A 22,778-nucleotide genomic window follows, 5' to 3' on the forward strand; every position below is an offset into this window, starting at 1 on the left:
AAATGCAGTTTTTGGCTTATAACTCAAAAACTAAAGCATTTCAAGCAAATCTGACCGGGGTTAAATTGTTTATCAGATCAAGATCTATCTGCCCTGTAATTTTCAGATAAATCAGACAAACCTGTTGTTGGGTTGCTGCCCCTGAATTGGTAATTTTAAGGAAATTTTGCTGTTTTTGGTTATTTTGAATATAATTATAAAGATAAACTGTAAACAGCAATAATGTTCAGCAAAGTAAGATTTACAAATAAGTCAACTTGACCGAAATGGTCAATTGACCCCCCAAGGAGTTATTGTCCTTTATAGTCAATTTTTAACAATTTTCATAAAATTTGTAAATTTTTATTAACATATTCCACTGAAACTACTGGGCCAAGTTCATTATAGATAGAGATAATTGTTAGCAGCAAGACTGTTAAGTAAAGTAAGATGTACAAACACATCACCATCACCTAAACACAATTTTGTCATGAATCCATCTGCTTCCTTTGTTTAATATTCACATAGACCAAGGTGAGCGACACAGGCTCTTTAGAGCCTCTAGTTAAATTTAGTTTGTCCAGCCTTCATTTCTGCTTTTTTATTTATCACTTATATAACAGAAGCTGTGGAAGGTAAATCTGAGGTATTACATTTCCTTTACAAAGGTAGCTGGAAGAATTTGTAAATATTTTTACGACTTATCTTCACTTCACCTAGGTTATTAAATACTAATATGTAGCTTAATTACACTGAATCCATCAGTCCAACCTTGATAATCCCCATTTATAATTGCAATGGTCATGTTCAGTTTGGTGTCTTGTATTGTAATGAAAAACATTAGGGAAAATATTTGGTGCATGGATAGATTTAAGCTATATATTTAGGATGGCAACGAGAACTCAGGTACTTGCTCGGAAGGCAGAGTACTCAAGTAGTTTTAGTACTCGGATACTCGTTTGTCTGTTATACATCTTTGAGATATTTCTCTTCACTTTTCTACTCACTTTTGGTCCGTTGAAATATCCCTTTTTGTAATACAATGTACTTTAAATAAAATCAATTATCAACATAAATATGTTTATACTGAGACTACTATTTTTTATAGACGTACCAGCAGCGTTCTTTCCTTCCGATGGAATGTTTTCATGTGCACTACTTGTAACAAAAAATAGAAAATCGAACAGTCTTTCCTCTAAAATTGTTGACCAGATCATATTTCTAAACAAGAACAAAATCAAAGTGACATGCAGTGAACCCTACGCAACTCTTTAGAGACATTTTTAACTGTTTTTGTACACAGATCAACACTTACATAGATTAATAATTAACCCATAACAAGCCGTAAAAACTTACCTTTGTTTGTTAATCAAGACTTCTATGTAAACGTGATTGGTATGAAATGCACATTTGAATTAATTTAATTACTCTGTATTTGAAACTTAACTATAATTGTTTAATTTACAATTTAAAGATAGGCAAAAGAACAAGAAAGCCGAAAATAAACAGACATCATTAAGGCTAAAAACATATTTAGAAAATCAGACAAACAATAGTGCAAAAAAACAAACAGAAAAAGTAAGACTTGAGCAACACCAAAAAAAGTCCAATATTTTTGTTGACAAATAAATATACAAGTCCTATCATAAAATATACCAACTCCTCAGGTTTGAGTGTTGGTTGCTTAACATCCAGTGGCAAATATTTCGTGCATGTTCAGGACTAGAACAAGTTAACAATTTTTTAGTTTAGTTTAAACATATTTTATTTACTCAAAGTAAAATGGATTGGACATAAGTAAGCCATACTTATGAAGTCCGCTCCGAATGACAATAATTTACAATACAATATTAATATGAGCATGCAATATCAAAATAAACAATATTTTACGAGTCTATCAATTGAGAAAAACAAATGAAACAGAAGTAGATGTAAACATTGAAAACGGTGATGATGATGATGATGATGATGACGTGAATTTACCGTAAATACATTTTCTACATAACAAGAAATCTCTCAGACCTTTTGATAAATTCGAATACATGTTTGAATATATTCACATTTTGTTCATACGAGAGATTCGGATTACCAGATGTAAGTAACTTAACATTTAATATAAGGTCATCAGGAAGCCATCTTAGATTATTCATCAGAATTTCTCTCTGGTGTATATATAAAGAGCATTCGAAAAGGAGATGGTGTACAGTCTCAATGTTACATCCACAAAAGCAAGATGGATCAGCAATTATATTGACTCAGAAGTGATAGTTCAAGAAAGATGAGTAGCATCTGAATTGTGTTAAAATCATATTTAGTTTCCTCGGTCCATATAGAAAGTGCTTTGGTACATCTTTATTTGTGGTATTTAACCTTTTTAATTGGATTTTAAACTTTGCTATAGAGTCTGATTTTCGAAGGGACAAATCGGTATGATTCCATAGGTTAATAGTTGATGGTATAAAAGATTCTTTAGTAAGAGATAATCTACAAAAAGGAACAATGATGTCATTGCCATTTCTCAAGGGATATGTAGTTGTGCTCTGTACACTAGGTGGAACAAGTTTGCATAGATAATCCGGAGCTTGGTTATGTTGAATGCTATAAAACATTTTTCGTCTTCTAACAATGAATACAATGGGTAGTTCTTGCAATAGAGGCCATCAGGGATGATGGTCAGAGAAACTCCTCAGGAACATGAACACAAACAATAATTGCTGTTATGATAGGTTATTTGAAGAAATGTTTGTCTTTAGTTAATATGTTTATGAAAGGTTATAACAAAAACAACATCCCACTTAAAATCTAAACTTTTCAAAAGACGTTTAAGATTCATCCGAGTAGTTGAGCATCATGACCGAAAAGTGAGCTAATGAACGCCTCTGGGTGCGGGAATTTCTTGCTGCATTGAAGACCTGTTGGTGACCTTCTGCTGTTGTCTGTTCTATGGTCGGATTGTTGTCTCTTTGACACATTCCCCATCTCCATTCTCAATTTTATCTATAAGTTTTAGAGTTCAATGAACATTATCAATGTTATACAAATTTCCTGATCACAAGTTTTTTTAAACTTTTACTTAATTGTCTCCTAGATAAAAAAAAAGTTTTGAAGGTTAAATGCTGACTTCCACATCACTTGGACAATGATAGATAAATGTGTCATTGGACTTCACAACACATTTCTTGCTTGATTTTATACATGACAGGTCAACAATTATCCGTATGATGATCAGTTGTAGAGAGTTTATGTGTACTTTAAAATTGTCATATTGCGTTGACTTCATTTTCACACAAGTATTCATTGAAGTTTATAATTTGAAGATTATTGCCATGTATTGAGACCAGATAGCTCAACAATATTTGGTATATAGATTCATTATGGATTGTACGTCCTCTTCTGACACATTATGTAGACTTTTAGATCTCACAAACATGCTTTAAACAGTTTAACCCCGCCGCATTTTTGTGCCTGTCCTAAGTCAGGAGCCTCTGGCCTTTATTAGTCTTGTATTATTTTAATTTTAGTTTTTTGTGTACAATTTGGAAATTAGTATGGCGATCATTATCACTGAACTAGTATATATTTGTTTAGGGGCCAGCTCCTCCGTGTGCAGGAATTTCTCACTACATTGAAGACCTGTTGGTGACCTTCTGCTATTGTTTTTTTCTTTGGTCGGGTTGTTGCCTCTTTGACACATTACCGATTTCCATTCTCAATTTTATTGATCACTTGGTCACATCTCCATGGTCCTTTTGTTATGCTGATTATGCAGGATTCTGTCTTTTTTCTCCAACAGTAAATATACATGACATGCCAACAATATTTTGCTATTGTACATGTTTTTTTTTTGTATTTGATCTTTTGATAAAGGTCATATGTCCATGACCAGACTGTAAAGCACCATATGTAAGATTAACTTTTCAGAATTTGGTCCATTCCTTTTTCATTTTTACATGGATCTTGTCTTTCTTACAGAGTATAACTTGGTATATTGATTTGTTGTGAAGTTAGCTTTTATTATATGGTCCCCTGGATCCGCCAATGACTTCACACCAAGTTCCAAAAACATGTAAATGAACTGACTTACAGGTTACTGTGATTTGTTAAATAAGATAAGTAATTAACAATAAAAGATGTATCTGGAATGTAATATAATTTATTAACAATCAACAGACACATACTACAACACTATATAATTTGTAAACAATTAACAGATACATGATCATACATATTACAACACATTAACAGTAATTATTTTGTGACGTATTGCACTAACCCGTTAAAAATATTATTGTAATTAAGAATCAAAGCTGATTGAATCTTTCAACCTTTCAATTGTATTTCAACTTCATTTCATTTCAAATTATAATTATTCAAATGTTTATTTCTTAATATATGTAAACCCAATATTTCTACCAATGTGTCAAAAGAATACATATCACCCATCTCTTTGTATTTAAAATTACCGTTAGATGTGACCAAGAGAGAACTGCTGAACAAATATTTATCCTTAATATGCTAGTGTCACTATTCAAAACAAAGCCTCAAATCAATATTTTTAGATAAAGGCAGTTGCTTTGAAATTGACATAATTTAAAATCTGGTAGATAATAGTTCAATTGGCAATCATACCAAATATGATAATTTTCTGGAATACAGCATACAAATATAATTACTACTGGTATGAAAGTTTTTGAATGCTGTGGATGAAAAATATTTGAACTTTGGTTGGATAGAAAAGGGAACAATTGTAATGGTGGCATTAACATTGCTGGCACTTTGAAATTATTATCTGGCAACAACATGGCAAATATTAATAAAAATATCCACATGTAACTCTCAGTTCATGGTTTGTCTGCTATCTGCATTTCAAATCTGTCTAACAGTCTTTTGATTTCCTTGCTGTGAAAAAGTTAAGGAATCATAAAATACTAATTTATACTTGTGACCTGTTAAAACAAAACATTGTTTAAATGTAAAGTGACAACCAGAAAAGATTTGCAAACTTTCTGTGAAATCTACAAGATCTTGTTTGAAAACAATAATTAGTACAATCTTTTGAAAATTTGGAAAAAATGACTAAGTGTGGAAAAATAAATTCAAACTCTCTAAGAATTCAAAATATCAGGAGTACACTTGCAATATAAGTGAAATCCTTCTGTGAAGGTTCAACATCTGCATTGAAAACTGTGAGAGGAGTTAATTTCACAAATTGAGTGCATGTACCATCTTGCAAACATTTCGCAGAGAAATAAAGATATTATTACAAATTTTGTAGTAAAATGGCAAATTGATTTTACCTGAATCCAAAATAGTCATTTACCTGATAGAGGGGTTGCCTGTATCCCTGCACTATTAACTTTCATCAAGCGTCTTGGTGATCGTCATTGTGCTGGATAAACTAGAAATAATGTTTGTTTAGTAGGTACTTAATCACAATTCCCTAATCACAGCAGTGCTGATTGTCAACTATCAGAATTCAATTTGCCTAAAAATTTGTGCTATATTGCATCATAGTTTTCCAACAAATTGCTCAACATTGAAACAGAGGTAAACTTGCCCCTGTATGCAAAATGTTCATACAAACCAGAGTTTTTGACGGAAATGCATTGAACTCAAAAGTTGTCTACTTCAACAAGTCTTTAATCTTCCTATAAAATTGCAGGGATCTATGTAAATCATGTAGGAGAAGTAATATACACAAAAAAGATACCCAGCCCACCATCACATATTATAAGCATGTTTTGAACTTGATAAAACCCAGCCAAAAAGTTGTCTTTTATTACGATAAAGTACTAAATATCTGTTCAAATTTTCAACTAAAAAGATATAAAACCATCATTTACCATGTAAAGGCAAGCTATGAAGTAAGATAAGAAAAGTAAGTACTAAAGATGCCTAAAGTGCCAAAAAAAATTCATAGTACAGTTTCAGTGAAATAAAAAACGTTGTCATGTAAAGTGTGTCTAAGGAACTTTATAACCACTGAAGAATAGCCACAATAGCAATGGTAAGGATACATTTGTTCTGCTAGTTTGTTGACTGGTTTCATACTGTTACTCAGTTCCTCACATTTTGCCATTAAAGCATACATAGACTGAAAAAGAAAATTATATTTTAATGATTTCCTTGAAGATGATTGAACACTCACTTCCATTCAGCAAAAAATCCAAGTTAATCTAAGCTATCATTCTCGTGCTTGATATATATATAATATATATAGTTATTTACTTTCTATTATATGCTTACTGTCATGTGTGTTGAGGTGCAGTTATGTCTTTTTTAATCCGAACTTTTGCATTACAGTAAAGAGACTTTATTTCATATAAATAGTAAAGTACCTTTGATGTTACACTGGTTAAATGTATTGTTTTTATTTATTCATACCTTAATACTTCCATCAACAGAATCACAGGTTGTATCTACTGATGTTTTATATGCACTCAAACATCCCACTGTTATTGCTGACATCTACAATATGAAATACAAGGATGTTAATACTACATAATATAAGTGCACAGCACAGAACTTTATTATTAATAGTTGTAGTATTCCAAGGAAAAAGCATGCTTTTTCGGTTATATTTGTCTGTGTAAAATTATCCATATGAGGTTGCTATTACCATCAGGCCCGTAGCCAGGAATTTCTGAAGGGGGGTTCGTTTGACTCACAGAACATCGACTTTAACAGTGCTTATTAGTTTTCAAGGGGGGGGGGGGGGGGGGGTTCGGACGAACCCCCCGAACCCCCCCTGGCTACGGGTATGACCATCTTTATTTCATAAACTGCAAAGCTTCTCTACAAAGAGGGTTACTTGTGCATTATCATACCCTCTCCCTTTTTGTCAATTAATTTACATTATGCATAAAGCTATATTCAAATACACAAAAAAAACCTACGAAGATATAAAATAAGGGGAAAAAACTAATTTATCATGGAAACCAGACAATAAATATGAAAAGTATGTGACTTATTTACTGCATTTCAGAATATGTCTTAAGAAAGGTAACTTGTGTTTTACATCTGATTTTAATTTACAACTAACTAAAATACATGACAATAGCTTTTCATTTAGTACTTGTTATTAACATTACACACAAATAATTTGTTAAGTAATAATACCTTGTGCAAGTTTGTTTTCAAGTTTCCCATTAAAAGGTCAAGATTGTCAGCAACCTTCAGTGCATGCATTTCAAGGTCATGAATTGCTTGAGGGTCAATTGGTGGGATATCATCAGGACTCTGTTGAAACAGACTACTTGGTGATCGAGACACTCCTGATGCTGTACCTATGGCAGAAGATGTTGAACTGGATACACTAGAATAACTTCTTAGACTGGATCGTCTGCTACTTGTTGCACTTGATGCTGATAGAAAAGCAGAAAAATAAAAAACATTCATACACCATGCATCGATTGGTTTTTAAAGTCAAATTTGTCATTTTTTTTAATAAAAAAACATGAAAGGGTTGCATTTCTACTGCTACTCAGTACATTATAGTGATAACATAAGACCTTGAGAGTTTCATTCCAGTTTAGAAATTTGTGTGGCTTAATCCATCCAACAGTCCCACTTAGATATATATTCATAATCTTTATCTGTACTAACGAAATGTTTCTATTTGAATTTTATTCCCCTAACGGAATGAAATTTCCAGCAACATCAGCAAAAAATTTAAATTGAAAATCCCTCAGACCTTTGTCATAATTAAATGCCTATCCAATATAAGTGTAAATTAATTAAATGTTTCTGCTGATCATGCTGGTAGATGACATGGTATTGCATTTGAACCTTCAGAATGCTAGTGTTAATTTCCTAATCATTAGACTTAGTGATGATTCTCTCTCTAATAAATTTTTCTTGGAGATTTTTTCTAATTTTTTTGTATGTTTGCTTAAGAAACTCTTTTCAAAAACATTATTTCAAGCGTTAATAAGTTGAATTATACCTGTCTGAGTGAGAGGACTACTTCTCTTTATCATTTCTTGTAAGTCATCAGCAACAAACTCTATCATATCACCCTTCCTCGTCACTGTACCTTGAGGCATACTTTTTGACAACATGGTTTCTTCAATGTTCTCAAACTCAGAGTCTCTTCTTAATGGAATATCAACTGCAGTGCTACTACTCATAGTCCTGGTTGTGTCAATCTTCTTATGATCATCACTACGACTCCGCCTCTTTTCATGGTTCGCTGGTCTATTACCAGTAAGTATCAAACTTTCAGGACGATTTGTTACATCTGAATTACCTCCGTTTGGTCTGTCATCTTCGCTATCTATTGTTTCTATACTTTTATCTTCACTACTTGTATAATCCAGGGTTTCTATGCTCTTGCTGTCAGAACTATCAGAATCCTTTTGGTTACCTGGCTTGATAGTAGAATCAGTATCATCAGCTGAAGTCAACCGTGATCTCACAGATGGACTATTTGACATCATACCATCACTAGAACTTTCACTTAACCTTGGCTTCTGTCCATCAATTACATTTTGAGATAAGTCTTGACCAAGTTGACTATAAGAATTCATTTTATCTATATTTTTATCTGTGTTATTTTCATTAATCTCATCATATTCTCCGTCATTGTGTTCGGATGTTAATTGTTCTATGTCATCATCCACAGCATTGCTGATATCACCTTGGTCACATGATTCAGTTTTTATATAACTAGTCTCCTTTTTGATATCACTAACCTCTGTTTTTATATCACTAGCCTCTACTTTTATATCATTAGCTACAGTTTTTATATCACTAGCCTCTACTTTGATATCATTAGCTACAATTTTTATATCACTAGCCTCTACTTTGATATCATTAGCTTCAGTTTTTATATCAACATCTTCTGTTTTTATATCATTAGCTACAGTTTTTATATCACTAGCCTCTACTTTGATATCATCAGCTTCAGTTTTTATATCAACATCTTCTGTTTTTATATAGCTGGTATCAGTTTCTCCTTTGCTTGTCTCCTCCATTCTACTTGTTCAAGCACAAATACAATTATTCACATATTTTATATATACATGTATATAAATATATAGTTAATACTAAAGAAAATCCCAGGTATTACATGATCATCAATATCACTACCACATAACTACTAACCAGTCAGTTATATCTTTCTAACATGTACCACCTGAAATGACATAAGGAAATTAATTGCGTAAATCATTGAAAAAAAAATTTGAACAGATTTTTAGAATCTAAATGAATATATTGGTAATGCATGCATGAATCTTAAAATAACAAAGGAACAACAATATCAGTACTTTAAACTACTACATCAACATATACCTTGTACACCTTACAATTTATTATACTATAATAGTGGATTTTACAGATAATTGTTCACCTTCATGTAGGATGAACCTTTTTTTTTAAAAGTAGATGTGTCAAAGCGACACGAATGACCCTGTCTTGAAAAATCTACAATTTCAATAACACAGGTGGTCACAAACATGATGGTAGTCTCGCATGTAAAAAATCAGCTCAAAATCTGGAGGTGTATAAAAAAATAATGCATGTAACTGTGATTTTCAACAATTTCTCAAAGTCCAAAGCCCATTATTTCGGCAAAAATTAGTGGAGCGGAACAAAACTTAAACTTGATCTGTAACTCATCATGGTGAATTCACAAACCAAAAATCAGCCCAAAATCTGAAGTCGTTTAGAAAAAAACTCTGTATAATGGTTTGTTGCCGAATGACAGAATTATGGAATTTCCAACAAGGGTAAAACTATATGGCACCAACAACTTTCTTGCAGGGCCATAAAAATCTTTCCCATGCTGTTACTTTGTTTTAAGACAGACTATACAGTTATACCTATCAGATCTAGCTACACCACATGCATGACATGCACTTTTAATGGATTATGCAACATGTATATAACTCATACTCAACCAACCACCATGGAAATCTCAAACTAACACCAAAGGTGTGTTAGGACGCATGTAGAAGTGTGTTATTATGGTTGAAGAAGCCAAAGTTCTAGGAGGTACATTTAATGTAATTGCGTGTGAAAACATGGTGAAGAGATATCTCTGCAGATTGATTCCAAAGTCAAAGTTTGATCATTGTGTTATATTTGCATGATTTGTGGTATGTCTAATTATGTTACAAGTTTCCTATTTTAGACACAAATTTTCCCATTATGTCAATGTCATTCAGACTTTTTCTTGACTTAACGTATGAAATGAAATAAGATCAGATAACTCAGAGAATCATTTAGACTTTCCTATAAAATTTGATCAATTGGAAACCAAGATATATAAAGAAATTGATGAAGATACCTTTACTGCGAGATGCTTATTTCCAATTTTGCATCAGTTGACGAAATAATTACAATTGACATACTTGGGTAGGATTGCTACCGATGATTCAGACAACAAAAGTAGCTGTGTTATACACCATTGTGAAGATAAATCAATTTAGATTTAGGACATATCAAGTTTTAGTGGGTTGATAGCCAAGAAATTAGCATATATAACAGAATTTGGTCACCACCTGACATTTCCCTAAAATGCAAGTTAAGTACCTTGTGTAATAACTAATATTTTAGGTATATAGGAATTATTTTTTTCTGAGACAAGTGCCTTATTCATGTTATTCCGAGATTACTCTGACGTCCAACGGCCCCAGCTTGTCTTGCAAAACAGCCGTTGGACGTCAGAGTAATCTCGGAATACAAGTGCCTGTGCATTTTTCTGATTGTGCTGAGTGTGTAAGCTGCGTTTTTGTAGCTCTTAGGTCCTTATGTTATTTTTTTACTATTTATAGTCAATAAATAACATAAGGACCTAAGAGCTAAAATACCGCAGCTATAAGTGTGTTATAGTAGTCTCAGTCTTATATTTGTTCCACCTAACAGAAGTTCCAGTGGAAACTTTATTATACACAATGTCATAATACCTGTACCTGATGGAACAAATATTCTAGAATATTTTTTCCATTTGGAAATTATATTATGAAGGAACTTCTATTCCGTGACAGACAAGTTCCAAATAATCATAATTCTACCTACCTGGATTATTGCGGCAATCATTAAGTGGAAAACTTCTTTAGCCGCCTCATAATTTACTTTATATTAAATTACTTATTTTAACTGTGAGCTGTCATGGCTGTGCGCATAAATAGAACGAATAATTTTTCTGTACTGCTATACATGTTGTACGATGGTTTCCACAATATTTTAAATACTTGTCGCATACATTTATATACTGCTGCATTAATATTAAAATGTTATGTAGGATTAAACTTCTTCCCATTCCAATGTTCATCATTAATATGATTTTTTTTTTAAATATTGACAGATTCTGCACAAACTTTTACTGTTGAAAGCTATATAATATTAAGACTATTCCATTATGTAGGATTAAACTTCTTCCCATTCCAAAATGTTCATCATTAATATGATTTTTTTTAAAATATTGACAGATAATTTCTGCACAAACTTTTACTGTTGAAATCTATATAATAATAATATTAATATCATAATAATAATGAGTGAGAGTTGAGTCGTTTGTGAAAGTCTATACTGTATAAATAAAATGGTTACCTAAAATGGCTACCTATATATAAGAATTAATATTCAAATACATTAATATGATCTAGGACTACTCATTTGCTTTCTAAGCACTTTGATATTTTTATCGGCTTTCAGCAAGGGAGGTAATCTATTGATAAACTTATCAAAAATAAGCTTGAATCGGTTGGATAAAGTACGCGTTATTTCAAACGTGATGGTGACATTGATAAATACCAAAAGCGAAAGTAGAAAGTGAAAGTAGACTGAACCGCATGTGTTTGATTACCTTCATTTTATTGACGTTTTATAAAGATATTTTGAACAGGTTTTACCTTTTAATGTAAGTCCACCATTCTGCATTTCCACCAATCAAACTTTTTATTTTGCATGTTTCTTTTCAAGCCACCATTCAGTAAAAAAGGAGAAGTCAGAAGCATTAAGCCAGGCAGTATGCACCACATCATCATTTTGTCAGCTTATTGATATTTTTGAAAAAAAGTTATTTTCAACAGGTTGTGCAAGTCAACGCTTTGATTTCACCTAAGCAATTGATGCCACTATGTAGTAGAAAACAAAGGAAAAGCTGCTACATCTTGTGAAATTTCATTGATGGTACGGTATCAGGTCTGTTTACACCCAAATACACTTTAGCACCCTACATGTTTGCACCTCTCATGTTTCCCCCCTGAGGTCTGTTCGCACCCTACACATACACATTTTTATTCAAATTCCAGAGGAATTATTGAAGAACTAAAATTAACAATCCTTAAATTAGATATTTTAATGATATAAAATACTCATATTATCACCGACTTTGATAATGATAAGACCAAACTTAAGTTACAATATTATTAGTAGGTAGTGGTAAAATAATTTCCTGTCATATATTTTATAGGTAAAAAACCAAGGAATGAATTAACATCTAGTTAGTCATGCTAGTTTTATCACTTTATATTATAGTTAACCATGAAGAAGAAACAAAAAGCAAAGAACAAAGAAAAGACAAAGAAGCACCAAGAGGATCCTGAGCCTTTGAAAAAAGCAGGCAAAACTAAAACTAAAACTAAAACTAAAACTGCTGTAGTCAAAAATGTTACAGGTGTTCATTCAAAGCAAATGGGAGAGAAAAAGTCAGACAGAGAAGATGAAACTTTAAAAGAGGAAATTTTAGACCCAGTGCAAGGAAAATTCTCAGATAAGACAGAAATTACTGAAAATTATGACAATGCAAGTACATCTGGTCAGGTAACTGAACACAGTTATAAAAGGAAGCAGAGTCAGGACGGTGACATGATTTCTACAAATTTTTGGGCACAAAGTAAAAAGAAATACCAGAAAATAAGCGAAAGGCAAAAGAAAACTACTCCCCCATCCCCTGAAAAAATAACTGGTAGGGAAAAAAGAAAAGGTGGTGGCCACCAGACAGAAAGGAAGAGAAAATGCTCCACAAATTCAAATTATTTGACAGATGAGGATCAAACTATTGAAGAAGTTGGTGATGCTTCAAGTCCAGAAAAGACGTCCACAGCAGAAGACTCGGAAGGTACAAAAAATACTAAATCCAAGAGACACAGGAATAAAAGAAGGAAGTCGGACAGTATAAGTGTGGGCAGAGATGAAGCTGAGGAACAGACCACAGTAGAGGATACACTGAAAGGGTATCTGTTTTATAATTAAATGTTATTTAAAGCAAATTGGTTTTTAATGGGGCTAAATACAGTTAAACAGCCCATAAAATATTGCATAGATAAAATTTGTACATGTATATTTTTCAATAGCTGATTCTTTTCTGAATAACACATTTTTTTTCAAGAGCTAAACAATTCACTGGGTCAGTATGCTTAATAGATTTCAGGTAGGCAGAAATGGTAAAATTTTATTCTGTAGCCTGAGGTGGGGGGTACAAATGTAGGATGAAAAATACAAATGTATTGTCATCCTATTGTTTATGTTGTAATCTCAGTTCTGCCTATTTATTTTTCACTCTATATGGTCCTGCCTTTTTTTTTTTATCATTTTAGCCTGACTTTTTTTTAATCCTGGTTTTTTTCTCAAGTAACTCAACCCCATTAAATTCAAACAATAGCTCCCTAATTTCAAACAGTCCTGTCTGTCTTAAAAGTCCGTCCAATAACGGTAACAATATCCAGACGCCTTTATTTTTCGTTTTTCTCACAAAATAACCAAAATGGAATATTTATAAGCGAGGATTACAAATGCAACTACATGTATGCATGGTACCTATAGAACACAGATGCATAATGATTAGTTTATTGTGGAAGGAAGAGAAGGGACACACAAAATGAGGTCTTCTTGTTTAATAGTATTTATATACCTATATGGAGTTATTTTCTTTCAGAACGACAGGTCATTCTTTTTCAGAATCAACCCGGACGATACCATGTTTCAATGAAATATGCTCAAAGGCATAAAATAATGACCTGTGTGAGACCTTTGATAAAAATGCAATCTATAATTTACTTCAAAATTTTATTTGTCTGATAGTTTTTTGTTACTGATTTAGAAATTTATATTTTAAAGTTCAATCGATGATAGATGTAAAAGAAACCTTCATTGCCCGCATTTTAATTTTATAAACAAATAACATGAAGCTTTGTTAATTTATCGCTACAATAAAGAAACACTATCGTATATATGTGAGATAAATTTTAATATTGACTTTCATAAATAAAAAGCCAGACTTAACATATTCGTGTGTTAGATTTTGAAAATCTTATTGAGTCACACTGAAAAGGTTGGTTGATTGTTGGTTGCTTGCTTAACGTCCAGTGGCAAATATTTCATGCATGTTCAGGACGATAAACGCTGAACATGAAATCATACTGTGACCTACATGTATTTATATTCGTCTTTGTGTCACTTCTTAAAACTGTTTTAAATTTCTGTATACTTTTACTCTATCAAATGATCAACTAATAAGATAATCTTATATTCTATTGAATAATATAAACGTAACTCAGAAAAGGGTCGGGTGCGGAGGGTAAATAATTATATCCTGATTATCTGTTGATAAAATGTATTGCTATTCAAATGACAATCTTTCTGAATTGTTCATTCGATTCAATTAAAATTGTTAAAAAAAAACAACTTTTCCGCGATAGAAATTACATTACAAATAAAAAAAAAACATACCCCTCCCCCTTTAACTAAGTGGTACAATAAATTACTTACAATGTGTCTTGTATTTGTCATACACCGTTATCGGATGGTAACAATACATTTGTGTCTTACTTCATGCAGTTACAGTAATATTTTTTTATTGTGTATGGATAATATTTTTTAAAAGGTTTACATCTAGATTAATTAGTGAGTTTTATTTCACATTCTAACTGAGCTGTAGGGTGTATTAAAACCTGAACGCATTAGATAGACAATAATAGTGCATTGACTTGACATATCAACAATATAAGGATGAGGCTTAGAAACGAGGAAAGCGAGGCATTTTCCCCGTTTCGTGCCGAATCCTTATATCGTTGATATGTCAAGTCAATGCACTTTTATTGTCTTTATACTGCAATCTAAACAAAACATTTTCAATTGTTGTTTAATGTGTTAAGTTTATTATTTGATTTAAATATTGGGAAACTCCCCCTTTTATAGAAAGGCCCCATATCATGCAGGCGGAGAAATATACAACACAATGAAATATACATTTCCTGATGAAACCAAGGATTTGTATAGTTAGACTTTGATGAAACCCTTAATCGATGGTGAAAGAATTATTTGAGAATGAACTAAAATATCAACAATAAGCATAAAACATAATATTTAAGTGAAATGATTTTTTTTCTAAAAATTGTAAAAGAAATAAGTTTGAGTCGTTGAATACATTTGAAACAAGAACAGGTTGAATAGGTCGCATGAATAATTAATTACAATTTCGGCAATTTCTATTTAAATATTCATGAGAAAAAGTGATATCGGGTCAGTGACTGTATATGACAAAGAAATATACAGTCAACGCATTTTGACTGCTCAAATAGAACGAGTGCAGTATAAAAAGGAATATCCCACTGTTGTTGTGTCGGTTAAATAGGATACTAAATTTTGCAAATCTTTATAAAAAATAATATTTTTTTGACGGTATATAAGTCAGATAATGCATATATTTTAAGTTTTTTCTTGTCGTAGAACACACCTCGGGTTGTCAGGATTGCTCAAAGAAAGACCTCCCTACGGTCAGTCTTTCATTTGATCAATCCTGACACCCCTCGGTGTGTGTTCTACGACAAGAAAAACCTTAAAATATGCATTATCTACAACAGATAAGGGTTATTGACATAAATATTAGATCAGTTTATGTCAGATTCTTCATATATTGCAGTGTGTATACCTTTAGTACGCATTTAGTAAAAATTCTGTAAAGTTTTAGCCATATACATATCTGAAATAAAATGTTTAGGTAGTGATGCTTTTGACTGTTTAATATCTATTTCCAACTTATTTATCAAACTTAGAATGTTTTAGGGTTAAAATCATAGACTTGCAAGATGGACTGTTATTTGCAATGGAAAAAGATGTTGAGGTTTGTTTCCAAGGAAATTGTCGTCTGCAACCATTGTATGGGTGTGTTTCTGTGTTTGGAAGCCATCTTAAAGCATCAAAACATTATAACTTTTACTCGCCAGATTCAAATAGCTTTTTAACAATTAAGAATGAAGCAATAGAGCAGGACCAAGAACTGGCCAAAAAGATTTTAGCGGAAATGAAAATTGGTTTGAAACAGAGAGAAACCATTTCTGAAACTATGTCAGCCATTATCAAAATAGACAAGTTGAACTCAAGGTCAATGGAGATCATTCCTCAGTATCCACCATTTCAAGAAATTTTCAACAGAAAAGAAGATGTGAATACTTTACCTAGATGGAAACAATCTTTGTTAAGAGTAGGCTTAACTGTGCTTGATGATAGACCAAAACTGACATTCCCTAGTCAATACTTGATGTTAAAGGATAAAGCATGCAGACTTATAAGAAATAAAAGTGGTAATGTATATGTATTAATTTTTTTACCATTTTAGAATCCAATGCATTTTAGAAATATTGTGATTGGCTAACAAAATCTTTTAAAACAACAGATATATATCAAATAGAGTAACATTATTGGTCAATATTTTGAGATTCAGGGAGAAATCAGATTAGTGAGTAGTGATCTGTGATAGGGGGTCTCATTGGGGGGTTCCGATCCTGGATCCCGCTTACTGTTTTTTTTTGTCATTTCACAGGTCCCACAAAACCTAATTTCCTGCTTCATGACACAATTATTAGACTTTCAAGTGTCAGGCTTACAAAACAATCGGCAATCCCGCGTCACGCTTAGACCCCAATGAGACCCACTTGATAATGAAGTAAATGAACATAGGCCATCAGTAGGCATAGTACTGTATCAAAGTACAATTTAAATGAAAGATTTGTATGAAAGGTTACTAGATATCAGAGAATGAAAAAAATGGCACATATGTTTTTTTTTATATGAAAAGAAAAAAAAGGAGAAGATTTTATTATGTTAATTTATGAAGAAAATCAGAAATTTACGTTTGGTACAGAAAATGATGAAATACAGATCCTGTGGCCACTCATTGATTACAAAGATTAGACAAAACTTCACTACATTCTGTTTTGATAATAATTAGGTCAACCTATGGAGTTTTACCCCAAAATTTTGAAGGTGTGTATCATTATGACAAAAGCAGAGGATCTTGAAAAAGTCTTCATACCAATTTATAAGTGAAACAGAATACCTAACCCTTGTAGCAAGGATTATACTTAAGCATTTATTTTGTGTATCAAATTGAAGTGTATCACCTACTTATTCATTGACGTGATTGTTATTTTATTTTGACTCTATATTCTTGGAATCAGTTGTATAATACATTTAACCATTGTAGGAGCATCACCAGTCATTACAATAATTGGAGGAAAGAATTCTGGGAAATCAACACTCAATAGATATTTAATAAACTCACTACTTGATAAGTAAGTGATAAAGATAAGTATCGAAATAAATAATTCATCAATGCAATTCAATTGACATTGATCAGGATAATTTTAATTTTGAAGTGGTAAAATAATTAATATGCTTTGATAAATGGGTGAATGACATACATGTATCCTTTAACTGAAATATCCTTCAAATGGTATGATTCAGTAATTGTGGTAGAATTTATATAACAATCATATATCCTTATTCTTGCTGACATCAATCTTAGATTTTACAGATACTGTAAATTTATAAGTATAAAAAGTTGTTAGTGAAATTTTTGATTGATGTTGACAAGAATAAGTATTATATATGTAACACTCCCAAACGTGTCCTGTCCCCCAAACGTGTCCGATTCCCCCAAACGTGTCTATTCTCCCTAAACGTGTCCGTAATATCCAATTTTCCCCAAACGTGTCCGATAATTGTTATTCGCCAAAACATGTCCATTATTTAACGCCAGGACGTCTCACGTCTTTTAGCGCTAATTAATACATAAATAAAATCAATAACGTTAACGGCAATTCTATAATGGGGGACACAGTTGATGAAATGATCATTTATTAGTATTAGCTGGTTCAATGCCGGTTGTTATTGCAAATTTAATCTGTAACATATAAAGCGACTTTTGACTGAAATTGCTTATATTCCAGTTGCAAGTATCATGCTCGTTTAGAGCGCACACACATGTACAAACAATTCTTGTTCAGTTGTATTAAGCGTTTACCATAGGATAATACCAAATTAAATTCAAATATAATATATTCAGGTTAAACTATGCCTATACATATTGTTTAAAGATGTCAGTCTTATTTACAAAGCTTGTATTAATAATTACACAAACAAAGCAAGCAAGCCAAACAAAGTTTTACTTTGCAAGCATAAGGAAATCAGCTGTAATCCGCGAATACTGCACGGTATGATTTTAAAAGAATTGACATCCTTTTTTTCAACAGTTCTGATATTTTAAAAGATATTCAAATCATAAACTGGTTATCAGGTATTTTAATAAATTTTAGATTTCCAGCATCACTACTAAAGTGAAGACATACAAACAAGAGTCATAAGTCCAGTGCAAAATATTTCATGCATTATTTGAACGATATCATATTAACAATAAATACTATACATAAGTTTTATGATCATACCGGGGATTTAGGATTGGGCCTAAATTTGTTTACGATTATTCGGGATAAACCTTAGTTAAACTTTAAAATCTACAGAGACCGATTTTTTTAAAAACTTCACTAAGAAACTATTTGATTCTCTCAAAAAATGGAAAAAAATCTCTAAAAATTATAAACTGATAGTAAGGTTTTTTATTATGAACTTTTAGTTTCGAGCATCACTTAAATACACGCAAACAAGAGACATTACGTCCAGTGGCAAATATTTCATGCATGGACAGGACGACAACATACTTTGGATAAGTTATATAATGAGATGCAGAAGAATATTTGCCGGAACTCTTTGATTGTACCTTAATTATTCCGGGAATTTGGGATTAGGCCTGAATGAATTGTGTACAGTTATAAGAATTTACACTTTACGGTTTTTAGGTATCTACACTAATCGTAACTCGGAATTAAATTCTATTTTTTTGGGGGCGGAAAAGGACAGTTTTATTTTTACGGAAATCAGTGTAACAATCTTTTAGTTCCCTTTATATTATAGGACAAATTTGGGGGATTGGGCACGTTTGACGGATTTGGCACGTTTGGGTGTTTATTAAAAAATGGACACGTTTAGGCGTTTAAGTAATACAAATGACACGCTTTGACGACCTTTTTCAACTAGACATGTTTTGCAGTTCAGTGACGTCGATGTGGACACGTTTCTGAGTGTTACATATATACCACACTATTTACGAGTTGACATATTTAAACAACAAATCCGCAGGATGAGTTCGTTTAATCCAATAAAAAAACGGTGGGAGTGTTGTTCTAGCCCACTGCTTAGCTGGCGCACACGAGAAAACCGATCCAGTTGGGAATACAGTCGGATGGTGGAAGTAATATAACAGTCGTAAGGGGTGTGTCTTAAATTTTTGTTGAAATTATAAAGTCAGTGACGGAAAGTAGAAATCCTATTTGAAAAACAAACGAAATTCTTGTCCTTGTGCATTTACTAAACTGTCAATCACATGGAGACGTAACAAAGTGGTGGAGTTTAAATCATGGTTTAACATAAAAATTATGGGATTAAACCACAGTCCAAGCTCCGCCTATCTACATGAAGTTGCAAGGACAAAGTACATCATGATTCTTTTTAATGGAATAACATATCAATCGTTATATAAAACCACGGTTTAAAAAAAAAAATGCAATATAAAGCAGATTATCATGTAAAAACTTCAAAGGAAAAATGCCGTATTATGTTACAAAATACAGTTATTCCTTAGATTTCAGGCATATAACATTTAGCTTAGTGCATTTAAATCTATAATCTTCAACAGATCAGTCTAAGCTAACAAATCCACAAATTTTGTAATAGAATACATAGCACGTAAAAAAAACATGCATTTTGGAAAGAATAAAATGTTCAATCAATTTGGTGAAACAGGGGTTTACAATGTGATCTGAATAATCATGTGATAATAGCTTATTTGAAAGGATATTTTAGATCAATAATATTCTAAAAGTAGGGAAAATAGCCTATGACATTTACTGCTTGATGAGGAATTCCATTGTAAAAACTACATATATTAGCTAATTGCCAATTGGAAACATTTCTATAAATAAAGAAGGGATATCAAAAATTTGTCACAATTCTAAACATTTTGTATTCATATTATAATTTACATATAAGATTATGAATATTTAGAAATGTGAGGTATACGTCAATGAGCCAGTAACCCAACAACACACAAAATAACAAGTGACTTCTAGAGGTTGAAAATCAGCATCTACAGTTTGTAACAAAATAATAGTGTGTATACCAGTATGCCATGAGTCAGGATGATAATGTTTCAAATCTATACAATTAAATTAATGGAAAAAAAAACTTACCAAAATCTACCATCATAACCCTTATATTTAGGGATACAATATTTCTGTAGCTGTACTTTTATTTCATTTTAGAGTTGATAAAGTTTATTTTCTTGAATGTGATGTTGGACAGACAGAGTTTACACCACCTGGCTGTGTTTCCCTACATTGTGTTTCTGAGCCAGTACTAGGTAAGAAAATAACATGACAAACAACCGACCCTACCCGTTCCACACACACTCTTGTGTTTCCCTTCATTGTGTTTCTGAGCCAGTACTAGGTAAGAAAATGACATGACAAACAACCACCCTCCCCGTTCCACACACACTCTTGTGTTTCCCTACATTGTGTTTCTGAGCCAGTACTAGGTAAGAAAATGACATGACAAACAACCACCCCTCCCTGTTCCACATACACTCTTGTGTTTCCCTACATTGTGTTTCTGAGCCAGTACTAGGTAAGAAAATAACATGACAAACAACCACCCTCCCCGTTCCACACACACTCTTGTGTTTCCCTACATTGTGTTTCTGAGCCAGTACTAGGTAAGAAAATGACATGACAAACAACCACCCCTCCCTGTTCCACATACACTCTTGTGTTTCCCTACATTGTGTTTCTGAGCCAGTACTAGGTAAGAAAATAACATGACAAACAACCACCCCTCCCCTTTCCACACACACTCTTGTGTTTCTCTACATTGTGTTTCTGAGCCAGTACTAGGAAGAAAATGACATGACAAACAACCGACCCTACCGGTTCCTCACACACTCTTGTGTTTCTCTACATTGTGTTTCTGAGCCAGTACTAGGTAAGAAAATGACATGACAAACAACCGACACTACCGGTTCCACACACACTCTTGTGTTTCCCTACATTGTGTTTCTGAGCCAGTACTAGGTAAGAAAATGACATGACAAACAACCGACACTACCGGTTCCACACACACTCTTGTGTTTACCTACATTGTGTTTCTGAGCCAGTACTAGGTAAGAAAATAACATGACAAACAACCACCCCTCCCCTTTCCACACACACTCTTGTGTTTCTCTACATTGTGTTTCTGAGCCAGTACTAGGAAGAAAATGACATGACAAACAACCGACCCTACCGGTTCCTCACACACTCTTGTGTTTCTCTACATTGTGTTTCTGAGCCAGTACTAGGTAAGAAAATGACATGACAAACAACCGACACTACCGGTTCCACACACACTCTTGTGTTTCCCTACATTGTGTTTCTGAGCCAGTACTAGGTAAGAAAATGACATGACAAACAACCACCCCTCCCTGTTCCACACACACTCTTCTGTTTCCCTACATTGTGTTTCTGAGCCAGTACTAGGTAAGAAAATAACATGACAAACAACCAACACTACCGGTTCCACACACACTCTTGTGTTTCTCTACATTGTGTTTCTGAGCCAGTACTAGGTAAGAAAATAACATGAAAAACAACCGACCCTACCGGTTCCACACACACTCTTGTGTTTCTCTACATTGTGTTTCTGAGCCAGTACTAGGTAAGAAAATGACATGACAAACAACCGAACCTACCGGTTCCACACACACTCTTGTGTTTCTCTACATTGTGTTTCTGAGCCAGTACTAGGTAAGAAAATGACATGACAAACAACCGACCCTACCGGTTCCACACACACTCTTGTGTTTCTCTACATTGTGTTTCTGAGCCAGTACTAGGTAAGAAAATGACATGACAAACAACCACCCCTCCCCTTTCCACACACACTCTTGTGTTTCTCTACATTGTGTTTCTGAGCCAGTACTAGGTAAGAAAATGACATGACAAACAACCGACCCTACCGGTTCCTCACACACTCTTGTTTTTCCCTACATTGTGTTTCTGAGCCAGTACTAGGTAAGAAAATGACATGACAAACAACCGACACTACCGGTTCCACATACACTCTTGTGTTTTCCTTCATTGTGTGTCTGAGCCAGTACTAGGTAAGAAAATGACATGACAAACAACCGACCCTACCGGTTCCTCACACACTCTTGTGTTTCCCTACATTGTGTTTCTGAGCCAGTCCTAGGTAAGAAAATGACATGACAAACAACCGACCCTACCCGTTCCACACACACTCTTGTGTTTCCCTACATTGTGTTTCTGAGCCAGTACTAGGTAAGAAAATGACATGACAAACAACCGACACTACCGGTTCCACACACACTCTTGTGTTTCCCTACATTGTGTTTCTGAGCCAGTACTAGGTAAGAAAATGACATGACAAACAACCACCCCTCCCTGTTCCACACACACTCT

General features: G+C 33.1%; 2 protein-coding genes across 2 annotated transcripts in view; one reads left to right on the top strand and one right to left on the bottom strand.

Moving 5' to 3' along the window:
- Positions 1-4,116: 4,116 nt before the first annotated feature.
- On the bottom strand, positions 4,117-8,818 carry LOC134721295 (dentin sialophosphoprotein-like). The gene is made up of 5 exons (XM_063584181.1): positions 7,925-8,818; positions 7,099-7,343; positions 6,364-6,447; positions 5,997-6,073; positions 4,117-4,878 (listed from the first exon to the last, which is right to left on the bottom strand). Exons 1-5 carry the CDS (start codon positions 8,505-8,507, stop codon positions 4,821-4,823), a joined length of 1,047 nt encoding a protein of 348 aa, XP_063440251.1. The 5' UTR covers positions 8,508-8,818; the 3' UTR covers positions 4,117-4,820.
- Positions 8,819-11,738: 2,920 nt separating this feature from the next.
- The window catches only part of LOC134721285 (polynucleotide 5'-hydroxyl-kinase NOL9-like), a 65,543-nt gene continuing 54,503 nt past the window's right edge, over positions 11,739-22,778 (top strand). The window contains exons 1-5 of the mRNA XM_063584169.1: positions 11,739-11,845; positions 12,466-13,163; positions 15,994-16,511; positions 17,414-17,501; positions 20,586-20,683. Coding sequence (XP_063440239.1) covers positions 12,472-13,163; positions 15,994-16,511; positions 17,414-17,501; positions 20,586-20,683 — 1,396 coding nt within the window. The 5' untranslated portion in view covers positions 11,739-11,845; positions 12,466-12,471. The remainder of the gene's footprint in view (positions 11,846-12,465; positions 13,164-15,993; positions 16,512-17,413; positions 17,502-20,585; positions 20,684-22,778) is intronic.

Source organism: Mytilus trossulus, chromosome 1 (assembly GCF_036588685.1).
Source record: "Mytilus trossulus isolate FHL-02 chromosome 1, PNRI_Mtr1.1.1.hap1, whole genome shotgun sequence".
NCBI classification, from domain to species: domain Eukaryota; kingdom Metazoa; phylum Mollusca; class Bivalvia; order Mytilida; family Mytilidae; genus Mytilus; species Mytilus trossulus.